We start from the raw sequence: 23,798 nt of genomic DNA, 5'->3' as shown, positions 1-23,798 counted from the left end.
CAAGGAGGGAAGTGTTCTACTGAATAATCGCTCCATCTGGGAGCCCCACAGAGAGCAAACAGCTACCTTCTTGCCCAGCTGGAACACGAGTGAGGAGAGGGTGTCCATGGACGTAGCACGCAATTCGGGTGTACTGTCAAGCGTCCGGACGATGGGGTGGATAATGCGAGAAGCGTAGTCTGTGAAGTCCAGGGATTCTGTCAGCCTGTCCAGAGTCTCCAAGGCAACCCTGAGTCACAGAGAAGCAAATTAAATAATAATACAGCAATAATAATAATAATACACTTTAAAACTATTTTAAAAATTGTTGGCATTTTTTACAGGTTAAAAAAAAGCTTCCTCAAAAATGTTTTTTGCAAAAATAGTTGGATGTGTCTTACAACCTGCAGTCTTCATGACTACATTTTGTTTATCAGTTGCAAAAGAACATTAATAATAATTCCTGTTATATAATAATTATTAGGATTAGTAATACATAAATAATAATTACTATTACTAGTCCAATAAGTATTATAGACCAACATGTTGTTATGTAAATAAAGATTGAATGAGCTTGACTGAAATAGTATTTTCAGGATAATACAACACTACATCCACAAATGTGTGGTACAGACTTGCGGGACTGCAGGGGCACATCGGGCGCATCAAACAGCTTGACAATGGGGGGCAGCAACAGGTGGAGGTAGTCGTCGAGGTTGGCACCAAACAGCTGGATAGCATTTAGCAGCTGCAGATGAAAGCACACAACTCAGCACAAACATCTTAATAGGCCTCTTTTGGAGACACCATTCACTTATGATAACAAGCTGACAGGAGATATGTAAGCTAATTTGAAATATGCTGCTGATTTATTCATTTCTGTGGCTAGTGGAATATGTGTCATGATGGATGCAAGTCATGGATGGACAAACAGAAGACAACATTGTATGTGTTGGAGTGCTGGTGTGGATGGGTGAGCAATCGGTTAATTCGATTAAGTCAACCACAAAAAAAATGGTCGACACAAAAACTCGAAACTATAATTAAAATAACCATGTTAAAAAAATATTTTCACTGCCCGCAAAAGTGTTTGGCCACTTTCGTGTTTATTGCATGGACATTTGTTGCAGACAGGCGCAATCAGTCAATGGTTTCATCATTGCTATGGAGGAATACACAAAAAGAAAAGAAAAAAAACGTAAACGATGGAATAATTGATAGAATAATCGATTCAAAAAAAAGATTCATTTTCAACAGTCCTAAAGTGCTAATATGATGTTACCTCTAGTCACTAAATCATATAATAATAAAGTCAGCACCCCTGTTTAATGTGCACATGGCGCGACAGCAAGAAGCCGAGGTGTAGATGTGCAAGTGTATATGTGTATGCTGAGAGATGGCTGTTGTGATAGAATGAACAGTTCCTTGGTATGATGGAAGTATGTTTTTGTTTTCCTCTCCTTTGGATTAGTGTTAACCGGAGTCCCACTTGCCTAAATTCTGTGCAACCCCCAATCCTCTAGAGCCAAATCCAGACCCAGATCTGATTCATAGATGACCCAGACTATAGACTGCTATTATCTAATACTAAAGCCTCAGCAACTACCCTGTAGCGGGGGCAAATGCACTGCATGTGACTCTTTAGCATATGATAAAGTCATTGCGGCCTTTATCCGGGACTATGATTTCGGGTTTCAAGGAAATAAACACTAGAAGCACCTAAAACAGGGGTCAGTGGTTGTTGCAGGTCTACAGTATATTGTCTCTTTTGCCAACAACATTAATGGTTTAGCCCTGAATGAGCTTGATGGGCTAATAGAAATCAGAACTGTGACGTCAACTACATTAAAACCTTCAAATTGTAATACCCCAAAGCTACACTGGGGAATTTGATTATTATTATTTTTTTTTAATTAAAACTATGCATCTAAATTCACACAAACAATGGCCGTTTGAACCACTATTATGCATGATATTACAAGATAATCATCAAAGAATAGATTCACTTTTTATTTGGACTTTTTCTTTTTCTTTTTTGTTACTCAATAAGACGACCAGCCTGAACAATGTGTATTAAAAGTAAAACGTGTGACAAGAAGAATGTATGCCAGAAGTTACATGACGCAACCAGACTACATACAGAGGGTTCAGACAGCACCTGTGTTTTCACTTCATATCCAAGTTAGGTATACTGTTTTATTGTTTCTCATAAGAATATCTCTTGCTTAAATATTTTTCCTCTTGTGTGAAATTTGAAGTTTAATTTTACTGTACACTTAATAAAGGGTTCATGTTGGTGTCAGTTCGACCCTGGAACAAATTATTGTATTTCAATCATAATCACTTTGAAACACATCAGTAGGTCGGCCAGCTTATGCGAGTAGACTGTGTTCAACATTAAAAACTGTCAATTTACTGGGTATGCAGCGTTAAAGCAGCTTGAGGGTAGTTTCCTATCCTAACAACAAGGCTGTTTTAAACTATTTCTTCACCCCAGAACAAAATGGCAAACATTCAGCTGATTGTTTCTGCCCTTTGTTACAAACAAACAAAAATGTGAACCTGTTTCAAATAAAAACCTCAACCTGAAACCAAGAGGCTAATGTTTTCACCAGCAGTCATTGTTTCAAGTAGTCAGTTTCAAACAAAGAATGTTGTTTTTGTTACGAGCTCCACACTGCACTTACCTTAATAGTAACACTGCGTCCAGTGCTGTTGTCATGCATGAAGACACGCAACATGTGCGGGATGAGCTGAGGCAGGTAAAGTTTAAACTCTCCACCAAGGGCCACCACAATCTGTTCTATCAGAAGGATGATTGTGTTCTGCATGGGATTGTTCGGTGTCCAGTACTCCTGAAAAACAACGTGTGCTTTAGTTTCCCCAGTAACAACAAGAAAATAACAATACAGTATGTTTGTTTTATTTTTTGTAAAGATATTAGCATGCCACATATTCAGACGTACATAAATTGCACGAGTATCAGATATTATTAGACTTCGCTGTCCAATTTTGACAAGTGTATGTGTGCATGTGTGTTGTTTAAAGGGGCTGTCTGCCGGTTTCACTCAGGAAAATGCCCTTTTAAATACAGGATTTAAACAAACTAACTACTTTTCAATGTATCGATATGGGCTTTTCATAACATGTGGGAGTGATTTTGTCCTAAACCCCCACACCCCCAGCCTGTATTTTGCCATTTTGTGTTTGTTTTGTAAACAGCGGGACGTTTCTGTGGAAAGACAGTGTTTACACCCCTCCAGCCAATCGCAGAGCGGGGGGTGGCGTGTCGCAAACGGGGCCGGGCGAACGTGTCAGCTGCTGATTGTTATTTTTTTTCACTCACTCACTCACTCACTCACTCACTCACTCACAGAAGCTTACATGTGTGAATGAGTGAGTGAAGAAAAAAAAAAAATCTGTGCGTGCTTTCAAACTGCCGCGGGAGTGACGTCACGCAGCTGACACGTTCGCCTGGCCCCGTTTGCGACGCACCACCCTCCTGCTCTGCAATTGGCTGGAGGGGTGTAAACACTGTCTTTCCACAGAAACGTCCCGCTGTTTACAAAACAAACACAAAATGGCAAAATGAAAAGCCCATATCTATAAATTGAAAAGTAGTTAGTTTGTTTAAATCCTGTATTTAAAAAGTGCATTTTCCTGAGTGAAACCGGCAGACAGCCTCTTTAATAAGGCATTAACTAAATGTAATGCACATTGATATCAGATATGGGCCTCTTCAAAATACCGAACTGGACAGCAAACCATCACTTACTGGTCAAAAATGTCTGAAAGTCTATGATACAATCCAAAAGATGGCACAAACCAAATGATGTTTAAGTGAAAAAACAGAGGACAACGTTGAGGGTTTCTCAAAAATATGAGTGACCTTATTAAATGTTATTTCAATTATGGAGCATCATGTGTAATTTTTTTATGTGCCATATGTAATATTCAAAGTGTGGATTCCAAAGCATTTAACCGGCTGTGGTCTAGTATTGACGATTTGTATGGATCTGAGAAAATGGGACAAAATGTATTTCTTCTGAGTCTGAGAAGCTTTCATGTGCTGGATCGAGGAAAAAAAAAAAGGTGTCACAATACTAGGTGCAGCCGGGCTTGGGGGATGGTGGGGACATTTACTTGGAAGTAAGATGACATTACAATTATGCGAGGATTATGACACCATTTTAGAAACAGTTACTAGGCATGACCACGATGTTCCTGAGAGATGGCACCTAAAGTACCATTAAGTCGTTGAGGTGTTTTTGGTGAAGCAGCCAAAGGGAAAATACTGACTTCCTGCCTTGCTTGCCTGTGGCTGCTCACTACAGAGCAAATGAGTGCACATTCTGAATGACAATTCCAGCCACCTCGTCTGGATGCAACAGTTAACCTGAAGGGGGGAAAAAAATGAATGGATTCTTTGTTTCACTCGCCTTTTATTAACTCAGTGGGACTTGAGACCCAGTAGCATCGTTCTCTCAATTATTTCGCCCTAGGATTTATCACCATTGAATAAGTGCTTTTGAAGTTGCAAGCAAATTCCAACAAAGACAGTCATATGATACTTTGTGCCTTGCCATTTAATTATGTGCCTGACAGGTGGGTTTGTGCAAGTGCAGAGAACTCTATGGATTTAGCAGTTTTTCAGCATCACGTGATAAAGGTGAGTGTCATGAGTCATTGTCTGTGTTTAAGGGTAAGAAAGAACTGGACATCGTGAGTGGAAAACATTTCTCAGAAATGTTAAGTGCGGCTACCAATGCTATGTGTCATTCAGTGTGTGATGTGTTATTCCAAAGAAATGGGAGGTGGAAAAGGCTGAGTGGAATGAATTTAATGACTACATTTGATTGAATATTTGACATGATTTTCCGGGTCCTGCTTGAGTGATATTTTGTGCACTAAATTGTCCATGGTGTGCTCTCCTAGGTGTCGAAGGGGCCAGACGTCATTTATAGACGTCCTGATCAAGTTAAAAAATATTCAAGTAGAGAGCACAACCTCCACCTCGAAGGTTTACAGCTGTTTGAGTAAAGAGATAGACTTGGTCATCCCTGTTTGAAGTTTGGGGGTCAGGGAATACAAGTATTTGCCTCGTTAAAAAAAACAAAAAAACTGTTGTGTATTTCATTATGACACAAAGCATCCAATTCACAAAACCCTTTGAAAAAGTAAAATTATAGTAAAGTAAAGCAGCCTCGCATACCTTTAAGACTGAAATTGTTACAATGAAAATAATGGAATGCATCTCAGAAGGTATTTTTGCTCTATGCTACTATGAAAAGATTTTTTTCACAGTCGAGCCAGATGAGTAATCAATAAACATGTTCCAAATGAGAGAATTTCCAAAAACATCTGCAACCGGTGCTGGTTCTTTGCTCTAAGCTTCTCTCGGGGTCTTCTCCCATTGCTCATCTCATCCGTGACATATTAAATCATTGGAATATCCTCAGTGATCAGGAAAAGGGGGACCGTAATTAGAAGGATGGAAAGTAAACATAATTACTCACTCTGATGAGGGTGAATATGTCATCCATGTAGGGGCGGATGTGGATCTTCACAAAGCAGACGACCATTCCCATCTGCTGAAAAAGGAACTGGAGAAACACAGGACGAAAGAGAGTAAGACCACACTGGCTGTGTGAATACTGGTACTATTAACTAGAAGGAAGTTGATATCATAGCATAGCCCATCTGTAGTGCTACCTACCTCTCGTATACTGGCATCACAGACGCGAATCACATTGAGAAAAGTGGGCATGACCTGCGGTAGGAACTGGACGCACTTGAGGCCCAGAGACTTGAAAATGAAGGTAACAGCCTGAACCACCATGGTGTGGTGGTTTGACAGCGATGGATCTCTCAAGATGCGCATCAGAGTAACAATCGCCACGGCAGGGTAAAACTCATCCAGGGGCAGGTTTCCCATATTGACCAGCATCTCACTGGTGCTGTAGTCAGCTGGGATCAAAAGAAAACTACAGTCATCAACAGGATATGATGGAAATACCAGTGACCAGAACATAACATCATTGACAGTTGAAAAATGCCGCGAACCTTCCATTGTGGAGAGCAAATTGAATTGGAACTGATTCCACACAAAGCCCTATAGTTCTGCTAATGGATACAGTAATAATAAAATGTTTTGAGTGTGGATACCAGTAAATTGTGGGCACCTAAAATACATGAGTACAAACAAAAATCCACTCTTGAGGGCAATTTTTGAGGGTGTGCATAATATTGGAGTGCTTGTTTTTCAATAATGTTGCCTTTATAATAAGTTATTACCTTGACACACCACAAGTTTTTAAGTTCAAATGACAGCCGTTGGTTGACTATCCAACCCTGTGTCCTAAGTATGTTTGTGTAGTTTGTTCCACAGCCTGGTGATGCTTGTAGTGTTAGTGTGTCCATTTAGATGTGAAGAACTAGACAGACATTAGTTACTAGATAGATGTCAGACTGAGCTTCTGCAAGACCGCTCAACATCCTGAAGACTCAAGACTGTAGACAGGTCAGACTGTCAAATAGGCCTGCAGACTCAAGGGAAAAGTGTTGCTCTTGTGACCAACAACTTGTCTGTAGAAGACAGATAATGGTCTGTTTATTTAGTCCAAAAATAAGTAATCAGTGTGGTTAAATGAAGTAACAGAACTGATGGAAGATATTTTGCAATTTTGAGCCATAGCAAAAAAAAAAAAAGAAAGACAATCACATAGATGGGCAGAACCAATGAAAAACGTGATGAGCAAAATTGGTGCCCTAAGAACCCACACTCCACAAAATTACCATAATAAATCTGCCAACACATAAAACCTGATCCTTCAGGTCTGGCTAAACTCCATTCAGTTCAAGAAAGATCTGGTAAGACTATTAGCATATTATACTATAAGTCAAGAAACAAGCTGGATTGCAGGCGGAGGTTTTCTATAATATGCATAGTTACATGTAGATTCAGTGTCAACATCTATCCCATCTATTTAACTATCGATCCATCATTTGTATGTCCAATTCGTAAGCACTTTTTGTAGACTTAAAGCCTTAAAAGTCTGTCTAAATGTCAGTGATAATACTATTAGACTACATTTGTATAGTGATTTATTTAAATTTTCACCCTATACATATATATATATATATATATATATATATATATATATATATATATATATATATATATATATATATATATATGAATGTATTGAAATATTAAGGTCAATTCCCTATTTTTATTTTTTTTTTTTGTATACTGAAGACATTTGGGTTTCAGATCAAAAGATTAATATGAGGGGGGGAAAAAAAGTTCAGAATTCCAGCTTTTATTTCATTGTATTTACATCTAGATGTGTTAAACAACTCAGCACAGACAGAGCACCTTTTTGTTTGAAACCATGAATTTTTAGAGTGAGCAAAATTATTGGAACAAACTTATCAAAAAAAACTTAAAGTGAATAAATAACATTTAATATTTAGTGGCATTATCTTTACTTGCACTAATTGCATTAAGCCTGCAACAAATTGATTTCACCAGACTGTTGCATTCTTTATTTGAAATGCTTTTCCAGACCTTTACTGCAGCCTTTTTCAGTTCTTGTATGTTTCTGAGGGTTTCTTTCCTTCAGTTTCCTCTTCAGGAGGTAAAATATATGCTCTATTGGGTTAAGGTCCGGTGATTGGTGTGACTAGTCAAAGACTTTCCACTTCTTCCCCATGTTCTTTGTTGTGTTGGTAGTGGGTTTTAGATTGGTTTGTATTCAACCTTGTAGAAGGTCGCATTATTTCCGATATTATTAAGGAAATGTATCAATTACTCTGTTCTTCTACAAGCACCACAAATAAGAAGCTCTTTTTACTCTTCCAAAGTTCACCTATACACACGTGGACATGTGGAGAGCCTTGTAAAGACACAGGTCAAATGAACAACACATCACATCTTTCAACGAAGACCATGTGCTTGAAATGTTCCATCACACCGTCAAAACTAAAGAACCATTTTGAAAGACCATCACACCGTCAAAACTAAAGAACCATTTTCAAAGAGAAAGGTTCAGATGCTCTCACCATCTTTTAAATGGCACATTTTGTCAACCCAAAAAGCAAAAGGGGCAGATGAAGTCAATCCTAACCCCTTTAAAAGATTTCATTTGGCATATTGAATGGCTTTCTAATCCCTACAAAATGTTTTATTTTACATATTGAATACCTTCGTTGAACTGCTTTTACACGCATTTTCTAATTGTTAACTGCTTTTAAAGTGTTCATAAAGCAAATACACTGTATTCTCCATTTTCCTCACAGAAATATATATTTTCTAATGCAAATCCATTCCAAACAATCTATCTCCATACGTAAACAATGATCAGACAGAAATTTTAGGAAAGGTCCATGATGTGGGTGTACAGAGCAAACTTTCCAGCTGCTGGGAATTTAATATCACTACTTGTTTTGTTTTTCTTCCAAGACAAAAAAAAAAAAAAAGTGTTTAACTAATCAATATTCATAGCACAATAAAAAGTGCTGCCTACGCAGAGATTAGTCACAGTGTTTATAGGCATACCTGAATCCTGACTGGACTTGGATTCAGAGAGGCTGACTGCAGAGGCGTCTCGTGACTGGTCGATCATGCCAATGTTCACCTTGTGCTTGTATGGGTCCAGAGCTCCAAGCAGACCTAGAACACGGATGGCCTGGGGGAACATACACCATGACAGTAAGTCATCTTCTAAGTGGTGGAAATCTGCAATTATTCATGAATATTTTCTTAAAACAGACAAGCCCCATGAGCAATCACAGAGCACGGACTCTCGCCAAGGTTATTAAAGGATACTGGCAACTTTAATGTTTTCAGCATTTATTCCCTTGTAACTGGAAATGTAGGATCATAAATGATAACGTCACCTTTTTTTAGCTACTAACTCACATTGCAAGTCATGATGCCCAATTTAGATTTTTTTCAGTCACTCAATCAAAATAAAACACGCTTTGTAATGTGAATGGAACGCGTGTTAGAAATGACACACCTAAGCAAGGGGCACGGTGTTGAATGACACGCACAAAAAAAAAAAATTACGCCACATGGCATAGTGTTTATGTAAGGAAATATGGTACCGCGTGTAGTGGCTCATTTCAGAATGACAGAAGTGAAGTGAGAGGAGGTAGACATATTTTGGGTGAAATAAGACAATGCTCCTTGAACTCCTCATTTCAGGGAGACATCTACTAAAGATGACATCATGTCATTGTCACGTGTAACAAATTGAACCGGTGCATAGATTAATTGCTACTATCACCACGAACATCCACTTTATGTTTCATATGGGATTAAAATAAATGTAATGTAAAAGTAACACTAACAACTTTACAGATGCAAGGTCGATTGGGAGTAGTTTTCCAAGCACTCTCCTCTTGTTTTCTATACAGTCATACTATTATTTGTATGTATTAATTTACTTTGTAATTTTTTTTCCCCCAAATCACATAAATTCCGATCAATTTGTGTGACTGTTATACTCTGCCAATAATGACCCGAGTCTCTCATTACGTAACAGGTAGCAAAACAAACAATTACCAATTACATCATTGCACAAACGTTGCAGGTCTCGATGGAAAAGTAGGACGTAACTTGGAGTGCTTGTATTCATCTGATGATGACTCAATGGTTGAAATCCAAACAGGTAAATCTTAATTTGTTAAGCATCTGTGAGCAGCTAGGCCTCATTACAAGTCACTGAACTCCTGAAGCATGCTTATGTTGCTACTAAGCAAAATGTAAGAAACAAGGACAGAGGCATCCATGTGCATACCTCTCTCCTGATGCCCTGATTCTGTTCTGTCTTCAGGAAGTTAAGCAACACCTCTAGCAGGGAAGGGTATTTTCGGTAGGGCTCCACCACATACCCTGTGCTGGCCACCTGTTGGCCCAAAGTCCACAACGCCACCTGGTGGAAAGTCAGAAGCAGATTTAATAGATGTACTGTACTAAAATAAAAAGAGCATTTGGCATATTACTTTTTTCACAAAATGCTAATTTGTCATTTGTATTGCATTAAAAGTTACTTGTATAACAACTTTCTACATATAACTGACATTTAACTATGCTAAAATGTTACTGCAAATGTTACCTACCAGTACTGACACTAGAAATGGTTAATTCATGCAAATGCAAAAAAAAAAAAAAAAAAAAAAAGTCAAATAACCTCATGGAACAGATTGGGACTGATTTTCAGTGGTTCACTATTCATTTTGTTTAGTTTTTAGTTCTATACATACTAACTCAAACACTGTTTTAGCTTCAGCATACAATTGTTTTTTTGTTTGTTTGGTTTTTACAGGAAAAATGTTGCTCTTCTGTGCTTACTAAAAGACAATGATAATGACAGTACTTTTATGAGAAAAAATGTTGCTCTTCCGTGCTTAACAAAAGAGAAATATAATGGTAGCACTTTTAATGTGTTCACATACCTGTCGTTTGGCTAATGAGGATGAGTCTTGCAACATGTCCATGATAATAGGAAACAGCTCATCCATCCACTTCCTCATCTCCAGACCGCTCACCTGCACAAGAGAGCACAGAGCATATATGACATTTCTTTCCCAATAGTGTCCTTTCAAATTCATTTTAAAGAATCATTTTTGCAAATTGGGCTGTACACATTTTCCTCATTTGACACTGTCTTCTTTGTGACAAATCAGTCACTCTTACAGTATGCTCGTTTGCATAAAACAAAGAAAGCATTTGCAACATATTGTTTATGTATTCTCCAGCAATGACTTCTAAAAATTCACTTTTGTCATTCAAAAAGATAGTAAGTACTTATCTTATTTTCTACATTGTATTAATCTTACTTTGGACAGCATGCAAGTTAAAATGCTATTTTATGATCATGCTTTTTTTTCCCAGTTTGGTTTGGTTCCAGTTGACTCCTTCTGCTGCCTCCTAAGAAGAATCGTTCGTGACTTGGACAGAGTGCATCAACTCTTACTTGAGCCAACTCGCCAATGGTGGCTAGGACACTGATAACCACTCCAGGATTAGGGTCTGGGTCTTTCAATTTGAGGATTAGAGCCTGAAGAAAGCAGAGGGGATTTTTAGTGACAAAGAGTATGGTATTAGCAATTGCCGATTTCAGAAGTCTGTTTATTAAATTTATAGCCATATGCACATTCGCAATGGCACATTAGCACAATTGTACCTTGAGGATAGGCTCCATGTAGGGCCGTATGAGGCGGGGTGCATTAGACACCAGATGACCGAGCATACGGGCACTCTGCTCTTTGTTACGGCCAACACCACTGTGCTCTAGCTCGGTTAAGATCTGCAACACAAAATCAGTAACACAATTGTTATCTTTGTTTTTAATCATTAAAAATCAGTGTAATGCAATCTGGGCATCTTGTGTAAGTTTTTTATTTTTTATTTTATTTTAACGTGTGAAATGTGTTTATTGATTTGAGAATTTGTCCTAGGAGAAGGATTATATTTCAGGACCATAATTTGAGTAACATTTTTTCCTTCTCCTAGTTATATACTGGTCGGTGCATGCTTCATCTTTGTACATCATGTAGATTTCTAACAGGATTGTATAAATTTTATTTATTTTTTTAAATACATATTTGTTATGGCTTCTATATGATTAGATTTTTGCACTCTGCTACTGTGGGTTAAGACTTTCTTGCACTAAAGCAGGGGTGTCCAAACTTTTTCATGTGAGGGCCACATACAGAAAATCAGAAGGACGCAAGGGCCGCATCATGTTATGAAGAGAAATTGTGTTTAATACTTAACAATTGCACAAATAATTTCTTTGTGTTTTTGTATATTTAGAAAAATGCTACAGTATATAAACCAATTTATTTGTAATATGGCAGTAGGGTTATTATAGTTTTGTAATTTTTCATTTTAGTTAGTTTTTATTAGTTTTCAGGGTGGTTCTGTTAGTTTTGATTAGTTTGAGTTCTTTAATAAATGCTTAGCTTTAGTTTAGCTTTAGTTAGTTTCAGTAGTAGTATTAGTTTTGTTTTATTTTTTTAAATAATGTGTATTACTTGTGCGCAATATTTAAAACAACACCAAGGGAGCGACGTCATCTGAAGGTGCTTTTCAATTTCCTGCTGCTAGATGATGTCACTTCTGTGTGACATCCCTTCAAACGTCATTATTCCGGTTTATATTAAAATAAATCTACTTAAAAAAAAAAAAAAAAAATCACACCAAAGACTAAAACGAAGGATATTTTATTTGAACTGAGTCAAATGCCATTTTAGCACATGTCGCGGGCCACTGAAAAATGGATGGCGGGCCGCAAATGGCCCCCGGGCCGTAGTTTGGACACTTCTGCACTAAAGCTTTGACACCCAAATTGCCTCCATGCAATATTTGTTACATTTACATTTACTGCCCTATAAAGATGCTCAATAGACTCAACACATCAACTGATAATGAAAATTATGAAGTTGATATGCATGTCATTTAACAATATTTATAGGACTGATATAAAGTGTATGTAACACTGAAAGGTAGGAGATTAGAAGAATCACTTTTTTTTTCATTCAGTGCCAATCTCTCAGCATTCGCACAATTTTTCTCATCAACGCCTACAACCTGAATGAGCATTTTGCGTAAGAAGGGCATGACGAAAGCTGGGTTCATGCTGCTGAGACGTCCGATTGTGCATATCGCCAGTTCTCTGATCTCAAACACTTCATCATTCAGGGCCACAAACAGCGCCTGCAGGTTCTCCGCCTGGGCAAGGTGTGCATCAAATCGCTCGTCCAGAGATGCCAGCACACAATACCGTATGTCTGGATCTGAAGAAGGATGGAGACAAATGTTAGAGAGGGTATTCTGATCATGGTCATCCCTTGTGGAAGTCTGTCAGAAGTTACCTGGGTCTGTAATGCCAACCACTAGAAGTTTACTCAGCACATCTGCAACAACCTGTACAGCAGTCTGGCTCACAACATGTCCGCTGATGGGGTGTATGGACGGGGTGAGGAGACGGGAGCAGGTGCGAGCTGCCTCCATTCGGATCTCCTTGTGCTCACTGTTTAAGAAGTGGTCGGCACAGTGTCGCACAAACTGAGTGAGCGAGTGTCCTGATGAAAGATCACAGTGCATTATTTATCGAGTAAACCTCTTTTGTTCACCAAATACATCAATTCCGCCCATTTTGTTTGTGAAAAGAAATGCATGAAACAAAACAGTGACTTTTATGTTATTGTTTTTTTGATACCCCTAACATATGAACAGTGGTTTCCTTCTCGAGAACACCAAAAACAACATTTAGGAATGGCTTTTGATAGTTCAATAATAGTTTATTTGTTACTCATATACAAGCGCCGTGAGTGATGCTGACTTGCCGCATGGCACGTCAGTCATGGGCTCATATTGTTTAGTGGCTTTTTACCGTGACCCTCATCGATGATATCATCATCTCTATCGCACTACAGCACTCTGCCAATACACACATACACACTCAGAGTGTAAAATGTCTAAACCTGTCTGTCTGTCTGTTCCAACCTGTGGCCATTTTCTCCCTCATTATCGCTCATATGTAGTCAAAATCTGTTATCTGAAAGAGTACATTGCTCCCATGCGCGTACTGGCATCAGTTGTGTGTAGGATTTTGACAATAAAAATTAATTTAGTACATTTTGGGATGAGTCTATAACATAAAATGTGGAAAAAGTCAAATGCTTTCAGGATGCACTTTATATACAGTACAAAGACTTGAAAGTGACGTTTACCAAGATGTACAGTATAATTTTCCAATCTAAATAACGCAACCTTCATGGACCACCTAAAACTTTTAGGCTGCAGTTTCAATCTGCAGTTCTTAAAAGGTAGCAAATACACCACCAGACTTTTTAAATGTGTTAATGTCAAGGCTTACCTTCAAACTCAAAGCTTCCCAGAGTGCGCAGCGCCAGTGTGATGCTGCCAACATCACTGGCCTCTGGGATGTTGGTAAGGCTCGGCGATGCGAGCTGGTGAGCCAAGCCTTTGGGCATGCCTGGGTGACGTAACGGCTTGTGCATCAAAACCAGCGACAGCATCTTCAGAAGCCCATCCTGTATGTCCTTTTTCAGCTGTGGGATCTGACGGCTCAGATCGTACAGCACCGCTGTCAGTGCAGGACTAGACAAATAGAGGATACATTGATGTTATTGTATTGAAGAAAATCAAAGTGGCCCAAACAACTACACTTTTTTGATATGGCCATTGTGAAAAAGCTTTGCATGATACCTGAGGCCCACAGCTAGCATTGGCTCCAACAGCTCTTTGATGTCTGGTTGGATGGTGGGACCCATAGCCCTGGAAAGCATGCTGATACATGTGAACACAGTGGCGTCCACCTGTATGGACTTCTGCCTCCTGCATATGAAATATGGGAAAGGGAAATAACTTACATACATACCTCCAACATGTCAAAATGTGCAAATATTAAAAGAAAATAATTGCTTAAAAGCAGAAGTGCCCAACCAGTCAATCGTGTTCGCGTGTGTGAGAGTTGAGCAGAGAGAGCGATGTGATGTTTAGCAGGTGTACGCCACGACAAACAGAAAAAGTGCTGGAAAAGTTGGACTGTACTGTAATCAATCACTAACCTACGCTGAGGTAGTAGAAAAGTCATAATTACAGTAATTACTTGCAGGACAAATATTCATAGGGCATGAGTATAAGACAATGAAATGACACCAGTTTTACATGGCTGCAAAAACTTTTGTAACCTCAAGAGGTCATATGTTATATAATGGTGCTCACTGTAGACCCCTGTACTGACTTGTGAGCGAAGTCCTTGGGTGGTAGTGCCGCCTTTATAATCTCCAAAATCTTTGAAAGATAAGGCTGTATTTCAGCCCGGACTGCTACAACCAATAAGCCTAGAGCCTGGAAGGCAGCTGTTCGCTCTTTCTCCTTCTTGAGGCTGCCCAGTAGGTAGCCCATTGTGTCTGACAGGTATTGGTCTGTAATGCACATGGAAATGTTATATTAGTAAACCTGTGTGTTGGCTAAAATATGAATAAGCAATGAGAAAACTGTGAAGCAACATTATTGCAACAAAGTCAATCAACAGGGTTATTGCTCTGACAAAGAAAAATAATATGAAAAAAATTGGGTTGAATGTTGGAAAACATTTTAAACGGTGCCTTTCCACCTTAAGACAGCACCTAAGCTGACTTTGGGCAAGAGGTGGGGTACACCCTGAACTTATTGCCAGCCAGGTACATAAAATATCACACAAACACCCGTGGACAATTTAGAATTTTGCTTCACCTAAACAGCCTTTCCCACTTGCTGTCAACTGAAATTGATTAAAGAGCCCTCGGCTCGTATTGCGAATGTCATGTTGACAAAACCCAGAAAACAGGTAAGCTGTGATGCTGGTAATGTGTGGGAGAGTGGTCTTTGATGTCAATTTCTGTCAACAGCAAGTGGCAGTCAAATGTCAAAATGGCTGCACCCTTTGATGGATGTAAACTGATGGATTAATCTTATTAATACACATTTACACATTCAAGTCCTCCAAACCTGTTGAGACAGGTTAAATTGGGTTCTTTGGAAGAAATTTTGAAACCTGAGCTAGCATGTTAACAGTACAAATATGACTCTTTCCATTACATATTTTGAGCAGTTTGTTACTCCACAAACACAATATTGATCATAATATCATGTTTACACATGTTGGAGCAAGTAACAAAACAAACAAACAAAAAAAGCTCTTTTCAATACTCTCTAACTTCACCTCCAGTTTAAGTAAAAGGGACAATTTCCTGCTGCACACTTGATAATCTTTCACAGAACTTTTGGAATGAGGGAGAAAGAGAGTACCCGGAGAATTTTTTTCTCTAAAAATGTAAACTACCCAGATGGTCAAATTAAATTGTTTATTTGTTTTTATTTAAATATGAATTCGACCTACCAGTAAAAGTATGCGGCTGAAAGGCACCAAGTCGTGGCAGCAGATTTAGCGTGGTCATCTGAATGAGGGGATTCTTACTGGTTCTGTATTTTAGCACCCATCGACAAACCTGGGGTAAAACACAATCAGATTATATTCACAATTTATGCTGTAATTCCAACACTGTTTCCACCAAAAATAAATAGATTGTCCTTATTAAAACAACAGCGCCTAGAGAATCCATACAATAGTGAAAGGCTTTAGCCATTTTAACAGTATTGACATTTTCCCTTACGTCCATATCCAATTATTATACAACCAACATTACTGTACAATCATGATGTCCAAGCAACCCATAATTGGGTTCAAATATATTGTACATAAAGTAGTTTATTAGATGGTTAAAATGGTCTCAGATATATTACTTAATGTATTTTATTTCATTCACTCTAACAGTCATGCAAGGCATTCCAGTCACTAGACGTGGATCTTGAGAAGAAATGAGATTTACCCTCATTTAACAAAATGAGACCACGCCCCCCTGGCCTCCGGAGAGTATCGACAGTTGTCGGCAGAGTAGACGGGTACTGTATTCCGTCACGAATTAAAAAAGAAATAAATACAGAGCGAGTGTACATGTTAGCGATCACATGTCTATCAGCTGGAGCTGAGTCGAAGACGGTGCACGGGAGTTCGGACCACTTTTCTACTCTTCTTGGTGAGTTAGCCTCTTGTGCTAATCGGCGCTAACCGCTAGCAGACCGTACCACAGGCCGCTGACGAAAATGTATTGAGAGGAAAACAAACAAACATCCATCCATCCATTTCTTGACCGCTTATTCCTCACAAGGGTCGCGGGGGGTGCTGGCAACCTATCTCAGCTGGCTCTGGGCAGTAGGCAGGGGACACCCTGGACTGGTTGCCAGCCAATCGCAGGGCACACAGAGACGAACAACCATCCACACTCACAAGCACACCTAGGTACAACTCGGAGCGGCCAATTAACCTGCCATGCATGTCTTTGGAATGTGGGAGGAGACCGGAGTACCCGGAGAAGACCCACGCAGGCATGGGGAGAACATGCAAACACCACCCAGGAAGGCCGGAGCCTGGACTCGAACCGGAGTCCTCAGAACTTGAAGGGGGACATGCTAACCACTCGTCCACCGTGCCGCCAACAAACAAACAAACAAAAAAAAAAACCATGCCATTCTATGTGTTGAGTCTGAACGCAATTTTTATTACTGTACTAAGTAAAAAAGAGAGAGGAACTGGAATCGTGTGAGCCGGGAGCTAGTTAATGCTTTTGACAGACATCATGGGGCGCATTCGGAAATTCACACTGACACCCGTGCACGAAAGAGTGCCTGTGCTCGGACAGGAGAGCTGTGTCCCCAGTCATAGCGCCTAGTGCGCGCACTGGCACCCTGTTTTTGCTGAACTCTGAAAAACCGACCGAACACCACATTTAATGAGCACTTTCTGTGTGTCCAAATTCACAAGGCTGGGTCCTCCGAAGGCCGAATTTGTCGGGTGCATGACCTCAATCGCGGCGAGACTCGACAGCATGCACAGACATGAATGGACTGTCGGTCAATGCACTACCGATACTGATCTGAATATATGACTGAATAACCGATAGCCTCAGAAGAAATTGTATGATGGATGTGATCTTCAAAGTTGAGGCTGATTCCAAAAACTCCAAAAACATTTAAAGGGTTCAAATCTCGGACGATGGCCTTGCCTGCTATAGACCCTTCCAGCTGACTTCACTTTACCCAGAATGCTTCGCGACCGTTTACCCTCTTGGTGGTCAAACAATCCATAGAAAAACACGGGGGGAGCATCGTTTTCGGTGAACGATTCGTCTAAACATGACTAATGAACCAAAAAACGTCCATAGTTATCATAGTTACTTCGACACACTAGAACCAACCGTTCTTAGCCGGTATTGGCAAAAGCTGGAGTTAGTTGGAGAGAAAGATCCATATCTACTGTCACCATCGGCCTGTTCAAAGCAAGCCACAACGTTCCCCCAAATAACTAACTTATCACAATACTTTAAATTATCTCATTGTGAAGAAGACCACCTACACATGGGAGGACTTTGACGCCATCAAGAGCCTGGATTCTTATAACTATTTGTGTCTGGATGGGTGAAGGATGTCGGCTGCGTTAAACACGACAATGTTTGTCTCGTAGTAGCAGCAAAGGTATGTTCTATTGTATCTTTTGGTTAACACGGTTAACACGGGTTATTGGTGCAAAACGTTCTTCATGAAATCGTTTGTGTCCAGATAAACTCGTCTTGCTGTACGTCCACGGCGCCTCCCAGAGGGGGAACATCCCATAACAAATGAATGTAGAGAGCTTGATTTTCAGCGAGCGTTTTCATTAAAAGGTGGGAAATATGTCAAGTGTCACAAAAAACGTCCCGAGTAGGACACTACATTACTGCGAATCATTGAAACCAGTCGTTTGGAGCCGCTAGCTAAAAAAAAAATTGAGTTTGTTGGGGGCGAAGTGGAAGCGGAAGCCGAAGGTATGTTGTTTTTTTTTGTTTTTTTTTTGCCTCGACAACATGACGTGCGCCGGTGTGTCTGGCGATTCTCTTGTCTTGGCTGTTGGTTGATGGCGCCGTGAGCTGCAGCAGCCGTCTTTGTCTTTCTTCTTGTCATGTGGCGTTTCGTCTTTTGTGTGGACCCGATCTGGACTGGACTGTTCTCGGCGGTTTGGCCGTGATATTCCTCGAGGGACGGTGTCGGTGCCCGGTGGCTGCTCCCATTCAGCGGCATGCCTGCACTAGTACAGTTTCTGTTGGGGGAGTGTCGGGGCCGCCCGCCCTACCCCACCGGGCACCTGTGGGTCGCTTGTGTTTTTTGCGCCAGTAGACAGACAGGATTTTTCACAGCCCCTTTCTGCACGGAGGAGAAGTTGGCGCTGCTTGACAGTCTGCGCTGGTGAGCTGGATGGATGGCGTTTTTGGACTGGACTGTTCTCGGCTTTATGGCCGTGATATTCCTCGAGGGACAGTGTCGGTGTCTGGAGGTTGAGCTCATTCAGCCGCATGCCACAGTTTCTGATGGGGAAGTGTCGGAGTCATCCGACTGCCCCACCGGGCACCTGCGGTTGTGTTTTTTGCGCCAGGAAACAGGCAGCATTTTTCACAGCCCTTCTGCTCGGAGGAAAAGTCGGCGCCACTGGACAGTCTACGCCGGTGAGCTAGGATGGATGGCGGTGGAACTGAGGACGCGAACGTCGCCACTGGGCGCGGTGGTGTACGCGGGTCGTGGACTGGATGGAAGTTCGGTGCTTGGAGGAGAGGCAGTTTGGATGGGACTGGAAAATTGGACCATTTTTTTTGTGTGTATGGTGTTCAACACGAACACAGCTGCTGCTTGTTTATGAGCTAGCTTATAAGCAAACAGCTTGTAGCAAACGTCTGTGACATCATGCATGCTGAGATCACGTCTCTGATCAACTGCTGAAAGGAGACTGATTCTGTCCTCTTTCATCTAAAAACCGCTTCAAACATCAAACATCAAAGCGTATGTAGGGATGGAAGAATGTTGATTTGTTGTGATTGTGTTGTTAATGTTTTACGTTATGTTTGTTTTTTTTGTGTTCTGTAAAGCGCTTTGTGACAGTTCAGGCTGTTTGAAAGCGCTATATAAATAAACTTGAGTTGAGTTGAGTTGAAACAGTATTTCGATCACTACTTTCATGGTGTAAATTGTCATTCATTATATAGTTTGTGTCCGTTTGTGTCGTCTTGCTGTATATCGAAGTCTTCGAGCTGTCTTAGCTTGCTAGCTGCTAACAAACAGACCGCACGTTGTTTACTACACATTCCTCAGCAGAAATCAAGCCCGAGTTAAAGTGTTAATTGTAATAATCGTGTTAAATCGTTAACATTTTGTTCAAAATGACTAATACTTGTGCAAAAAAAGTATGATTGTTTCACAAAAGATAATAATTATGACCAGCAGTATATGAAAAAGAGAAAATCTACCTCATATAAAATGATCTGAGCATATCCTTGTATTTTTTGTGGGTGCAAAGCAGTTGCGTCGTAGTTTCGCTCGCAGTCGCGCTAGCCATCGTGCTCGTCATTCACTCCTCACTGGTTTAGAATCACTGCCGGCAGCCGAAAGAATGATCTCATCTCTGTTTGAGCTCTTAGAGCATCCGTCGGCCACGCACAAAACATTGGTAGCGGATTTATCAACTGTTTGACCTATTTTCTAGCTCACACTGATTGTTTTCTAATTCACTCGCATTGACGGCCTGGCCCCCACCACTAGGGACGTCACACTGGAAGAGTCTATAGACCTTACAGCTGATGTCACTGCTTAGCTCCCGCTCCGCCTCCCAGAGGGCAAGCCTCCCATAACAAATGAATGTAGAGGGCTTGATTTTCAGCGAGCGTTTTGGTTAAAAGGTGGGAAATGAGTGTCAAGAGGCAGAAAAAACGTCCGAGTAGGACACTACATTACTGCGACTCACTAAAACAGTTGTTTGGAGCCGCTAGCTACAAAAAAATGGAGGGCAAAGTGGAAGTGGAAGCTTAAGGTATGTTGTTTTTGGTTGAAACAGTATGTCGATCACTACTTTCATGGTTTAAATTGTCATTTATTCAATCGTTTGTGTCCAGAAATACTTGTTTTGCTGTATATCGAAGTCTTCAAGCTATCTTAGCTTGCTAGACAATATAGCACATTCATTATGTCTGCCTGGAATATACAATCAGAGGTTAATGTTATGACCCACAGTATATATAAAAAAAAAAAAAAAACTACCTGGTATAAACTGATCTGAGCATATCCTTGTACTTTTTGTGGGTGCAAAGCAGTTGCGTCGTAGTTTGGCGCTAGCCACCGTGCTCGTCTTTCGCTCCTCACTGTCTTCCGCTTGGTTTAGAATCACTGCCGGCAGTCGAAAGAACGATCTCATCTCTCTTTGACCCATTAGAGCACCCGTCGGCCGCGCACAAGTTCAGCATAGCATTGGTCGCTGATTTTTCAACTGTTTGACCTATTTTATAGCTCACACTGATTGTTTTCTAATTCACTTGCATTGACGCCCTGCCCTCCACCGCAAGGGGCGCACTTAAATGTGACGTCACACTAGAAAGGTCTATTGGAATTGACTTTCCACTGATATTTTAACAGTTCCTGAAAATTTCAGGTTCATATCTATTTTTCTAAGGTACTGGTTGCTATGGACATTTGAAAGATGCAAGTACCAAAACTTTAAAGCCCTTTTTCTCAAACCTAGGGATTTCAACCTATTAAAATTGCTGTAACTTTGTCAATTTTTTAGGTACGTCAATGTATTATATATCATTTTAAAATTAATTAAGTGCAGAATTGGAGTATATCAATATTTCAATTTTGATTTGTTTGAGACCCTTTTGCCAGTCGCATATATATATATATATATATATATATATATATATATATATATATATATATATATATATATATATAAATAAAACTCACCTGATCAAAACGCTCTTCCATGAGCTCACGGCAGTATCTGCTCTCCACCAGTGAGCTCTTAGCGGGTACCGGTGTAGCTCCAAAGCTGAGGAAGCCCTGTGGCGTGCTGTATCCTAGCAGGCCCAGGAGAGCGTTGGACTGTTGTGGCTGCACCGACTGAAAGCTGGTGAAAGGAGTGATGTGGCGGGGCTTGGTTCCAAAGCCCATGAGCTCCTTGCAGTACTTATCGTGCACTAGCTGCTGCTGCGTGATCTCCTCCATTTCCTCACGCATGCGCTGATGGACAATTACGGTCAGTACATGTACACACATTGGCTAAGATCATCTAATTACAACAAACTCTCGGAACAAAAGTCTTATGTGTCTTCATTGAATTCACTAAACTGTGATTAAACGTACTTTGTAAATGCCTCACCTCTCCTTCCATGCTGCTGATGCGAACCAGCTCATTCAAGATGAGAAGAGCACCGTGGAACCTGTCATCCCGATTCATGCCTTTCTCCTTAGCCAAGGTTTCGTCAAAACCCTTCTCTGCCTCATCAAATGTTTGCTGTCACATAAAAGAAAACAATAATTTGACAACCTTAGCATTAAAAAGTGCTTTGATTGGATCTGATGGAGGTCCATACTTTGTACCACTGTGGCTTCTGCATTTCTTTTGTCTCTCTCTGTGTGGTAAGGATGAGACAGGCCCGGAGTGCAGACACAGCACCCTCTCGAATGGCCTGCTTGGGGTCCCAGACGGCGTAGAAGATGTTGTCAAAGAAGGGCTGCACTTGCTGAAAGAAGAAAGTTGGTGCACTCACAGCCAGTTCCCTTAGCACTAATACCTGAAATAGAAGACAGAAAATATTTTTAGGCCATCATCATCATCATCTTCTTAAATTCTTTTTCTACAAAGTAGATCCGACAATGTTACACAATTGATCTTCACATACACTAGTTCAACTGCAGTGGACTTCACTGCACTACGATGCTCACTTTAAAATACGACTAAGTGATGGAGAGGTTTTTTTTGTTTAGTTATTTTACAATTGAATGCAGAGAGTACTTTGGCATTTGTTAGTGGTGTATATCGTATATTGCTGTCATCGGGCCAAAATCTCAGGTCACAATTCAGTAAATGTAATATTTTTTCAAAAATCTATACTGTTTTCCAGAGCAGAGGTACAGTAAGTAGAGCCAAAAATGGTACTCAAGTAAGAGTAGTGTTACTTTGAAATATTACTCAAGTAAAAGTAAAAAGTAGTCATAAAAAAAATCAGTCAAGTATATTTGCTGAAAAGAATACTCAAGTATTGAGTAACTATTTGAACAGTCTGATTTTTTTTAATTTTTTTAAACAATGTCATCAAACAGACAAAAACATACAATTATGTGCAAATGCTGCCATCTTCAAATCATAAAATAAGAAAATAAATAACTTTTTAAGCTAGAACAACAGTGCAAGCAGACACGTTAACCCAAGCATGCAAAATCCATCCACAAATTGTGGCGTAACTCACTCGGTGCTGTCTCCCATTCCAATTACCAGAGGTGGCAGTTTCTTACAGCGAACACCAAGACGTCATCTTTCAGTTGACTCTTTAAAGTTCTCATCATACCTGAGAGTCTTCAACCAGGGCCGCATTACTTTTGATAACTTATGTATCCGTGGAAATGCTCAAACACAATCAGTGAAGCGGAGCGCTTACCGAAGTTACACAAGATTTACAGATTTTGGAACGTACACAAAAAGCACACCATCGATTTTTGGAGAAAAAAAAATTAAGACTTTTAAGTGCACTTTATGGCCATGAAAATACGGTAAATCTAATATATGAATTGGGATGTGCGGGTGTAACGACTCTAGTGTAGCCCACCCCTCCCCCCAAAAAAGTTAATCAAGTAAATGTAACTCGTTACTACCCACCTCTGGTCCAGCCTACACGTGTGGGTTGTTATTTTTGCAACTTGCCAATCTTGTGTTGAAAATGTCTTGCTCCCTTTGATGGTCTAATGTTAATGGTTGAACAAACATGCTGTTTTTGAGGTCCCCTGAAAAGTGACTATTTTGGAGCTCCAAGATTTCGACCTTACACCAGCAATATGCTAATATAGTCAAAATGAATTAATCAGATTTAAAACGTTGTTCACATGTGTTACCCCGGGTTTTCACCGGATGCGGTTGCAGTGCGGTTGCGGTGCGGTGCATCTTGACTGCGTGCTCCGGACGGGTCAATTTTTTTGTCAATCCACACCGGCTCCGCACAGCTGCGGTCCGGCAGCTCCGTCGCCGCCCACTTCCCAACGTGTCTCGTGGGACCGCGCGCGCGCGATCATGTGGCATTTCACAACGACAAACATACAGAAAGTCTGTGCTCAACAGAGAAGCAGAAAGAGAGGTGGACTTCTTTTGATGTAACCTTTTCTT

The 23,798-nt window shown here is 40.3% G+C and overlaps 1 protein-coding gene across 1 annotated transcript in view; it reads right to left on the bottom strand.

Annotated features, from left to right (window-relative positions):
• mtor (mechanistic target of rapamycin kinase) overlaps nucleotides 1–23,798 on the bottom strand; it is a 94,805-nt gene that overhangs the window by 67,534 nt on the left and 3,473 nt on the right. The window contains exons 5-23 of the mRNA XM_077515078.1: nucleotides 22,015–22,215; nucleotides 21,801–21,935; nucleotides 21,386–21,661; nucleotides 15,906–16,014; nucleotides 14,766–14,949; nucleotides 14,228–14,356; nucleotides 13,875–14,119; nucleotides 12,868–13,077; nucleotides 12,584–12,789; nucleotides 11,175–11,297; nucleotides 10,965–11,048; nucleotides 10,444–10,536; nucleotides 9,786–9,920; nucleotides 8,540–8,669; nucleotides 5,696–5,946; nucleotides 5,496–5,582; nucleotides 2,667–2,834; nucleotides 615–727; nucleotides 67–229 (exon numbers count right to left, since the gene is read on the bottom strand). Coding sequence (XP_077371204.1) covers nucleotides 67–229; nucleotides 615–727; nucleotides 2,667–2,834; nucleotides 5,496–5,582; nucleotides 5,696–5,946; nucleotides 8,540–8,669; nucleotides 9,786–9,920; nucleotides 10,444–10,536; nucleotides 10,965–11,048; nucleotides 11,175–11,297; nucleotides 12,584–12,789; nucleotides 12,868–13,077; nucleotides 13,875–14,119; nucleotides 14,228–14,356; nucleotides 14,766–14,949; nucleotides 15,906–16,014; nucleotides 21,386–21,661; nucleotides 21,801–21,935; nucleotides 22,015–22,215 — 3,042 coding nt within the window. The remainder of the gene's footprint in view (nucleotides 1–66; nucleotides 230–614; nucleotides 728–2,666; nucleotides 2,835–5,495; nucleotides 5,583–5,695; nucleotides 5,947–8,539; nucleotides 8,670–9,785; nucleotides 9,921–10,443; nucleotides 10,537–10,964; nucleotides 11,049–11,174; nucleotides 11,298–12,583; nucleotides 12,790–12,867; nucleotides 13,078–13,874; nucleotides 14,120–14,227; nucleotides 14,357–14,765; nucleotides 14,950–15,905; nucleotides 16,015–21,385; nucleotides 21,662–21,800; nucleotides 21,936–22,014; nucleotides 22,216–23,798) is intronic.

The sequence above is a fragment of the Festucalex cinctus genome, chromosome 2 (genome assembly GCF_051991245.1).
Source record: "Festucalex cinctus isolate MCC-2025b chromosome 2, RoL_Fcin_1.0, whole genome shotgun sequence".
In the NCBI taxonomy this organism is placed as follows: Eukaryota; Metazoa; Chordata; class Actinopteri; order Syngnathiformes; family Syngnathidae; genus Festucalex; species Festucalex cinctus.
This window is presented reverse-complemented; position numbering and strand designations above follow the sequence as displayed.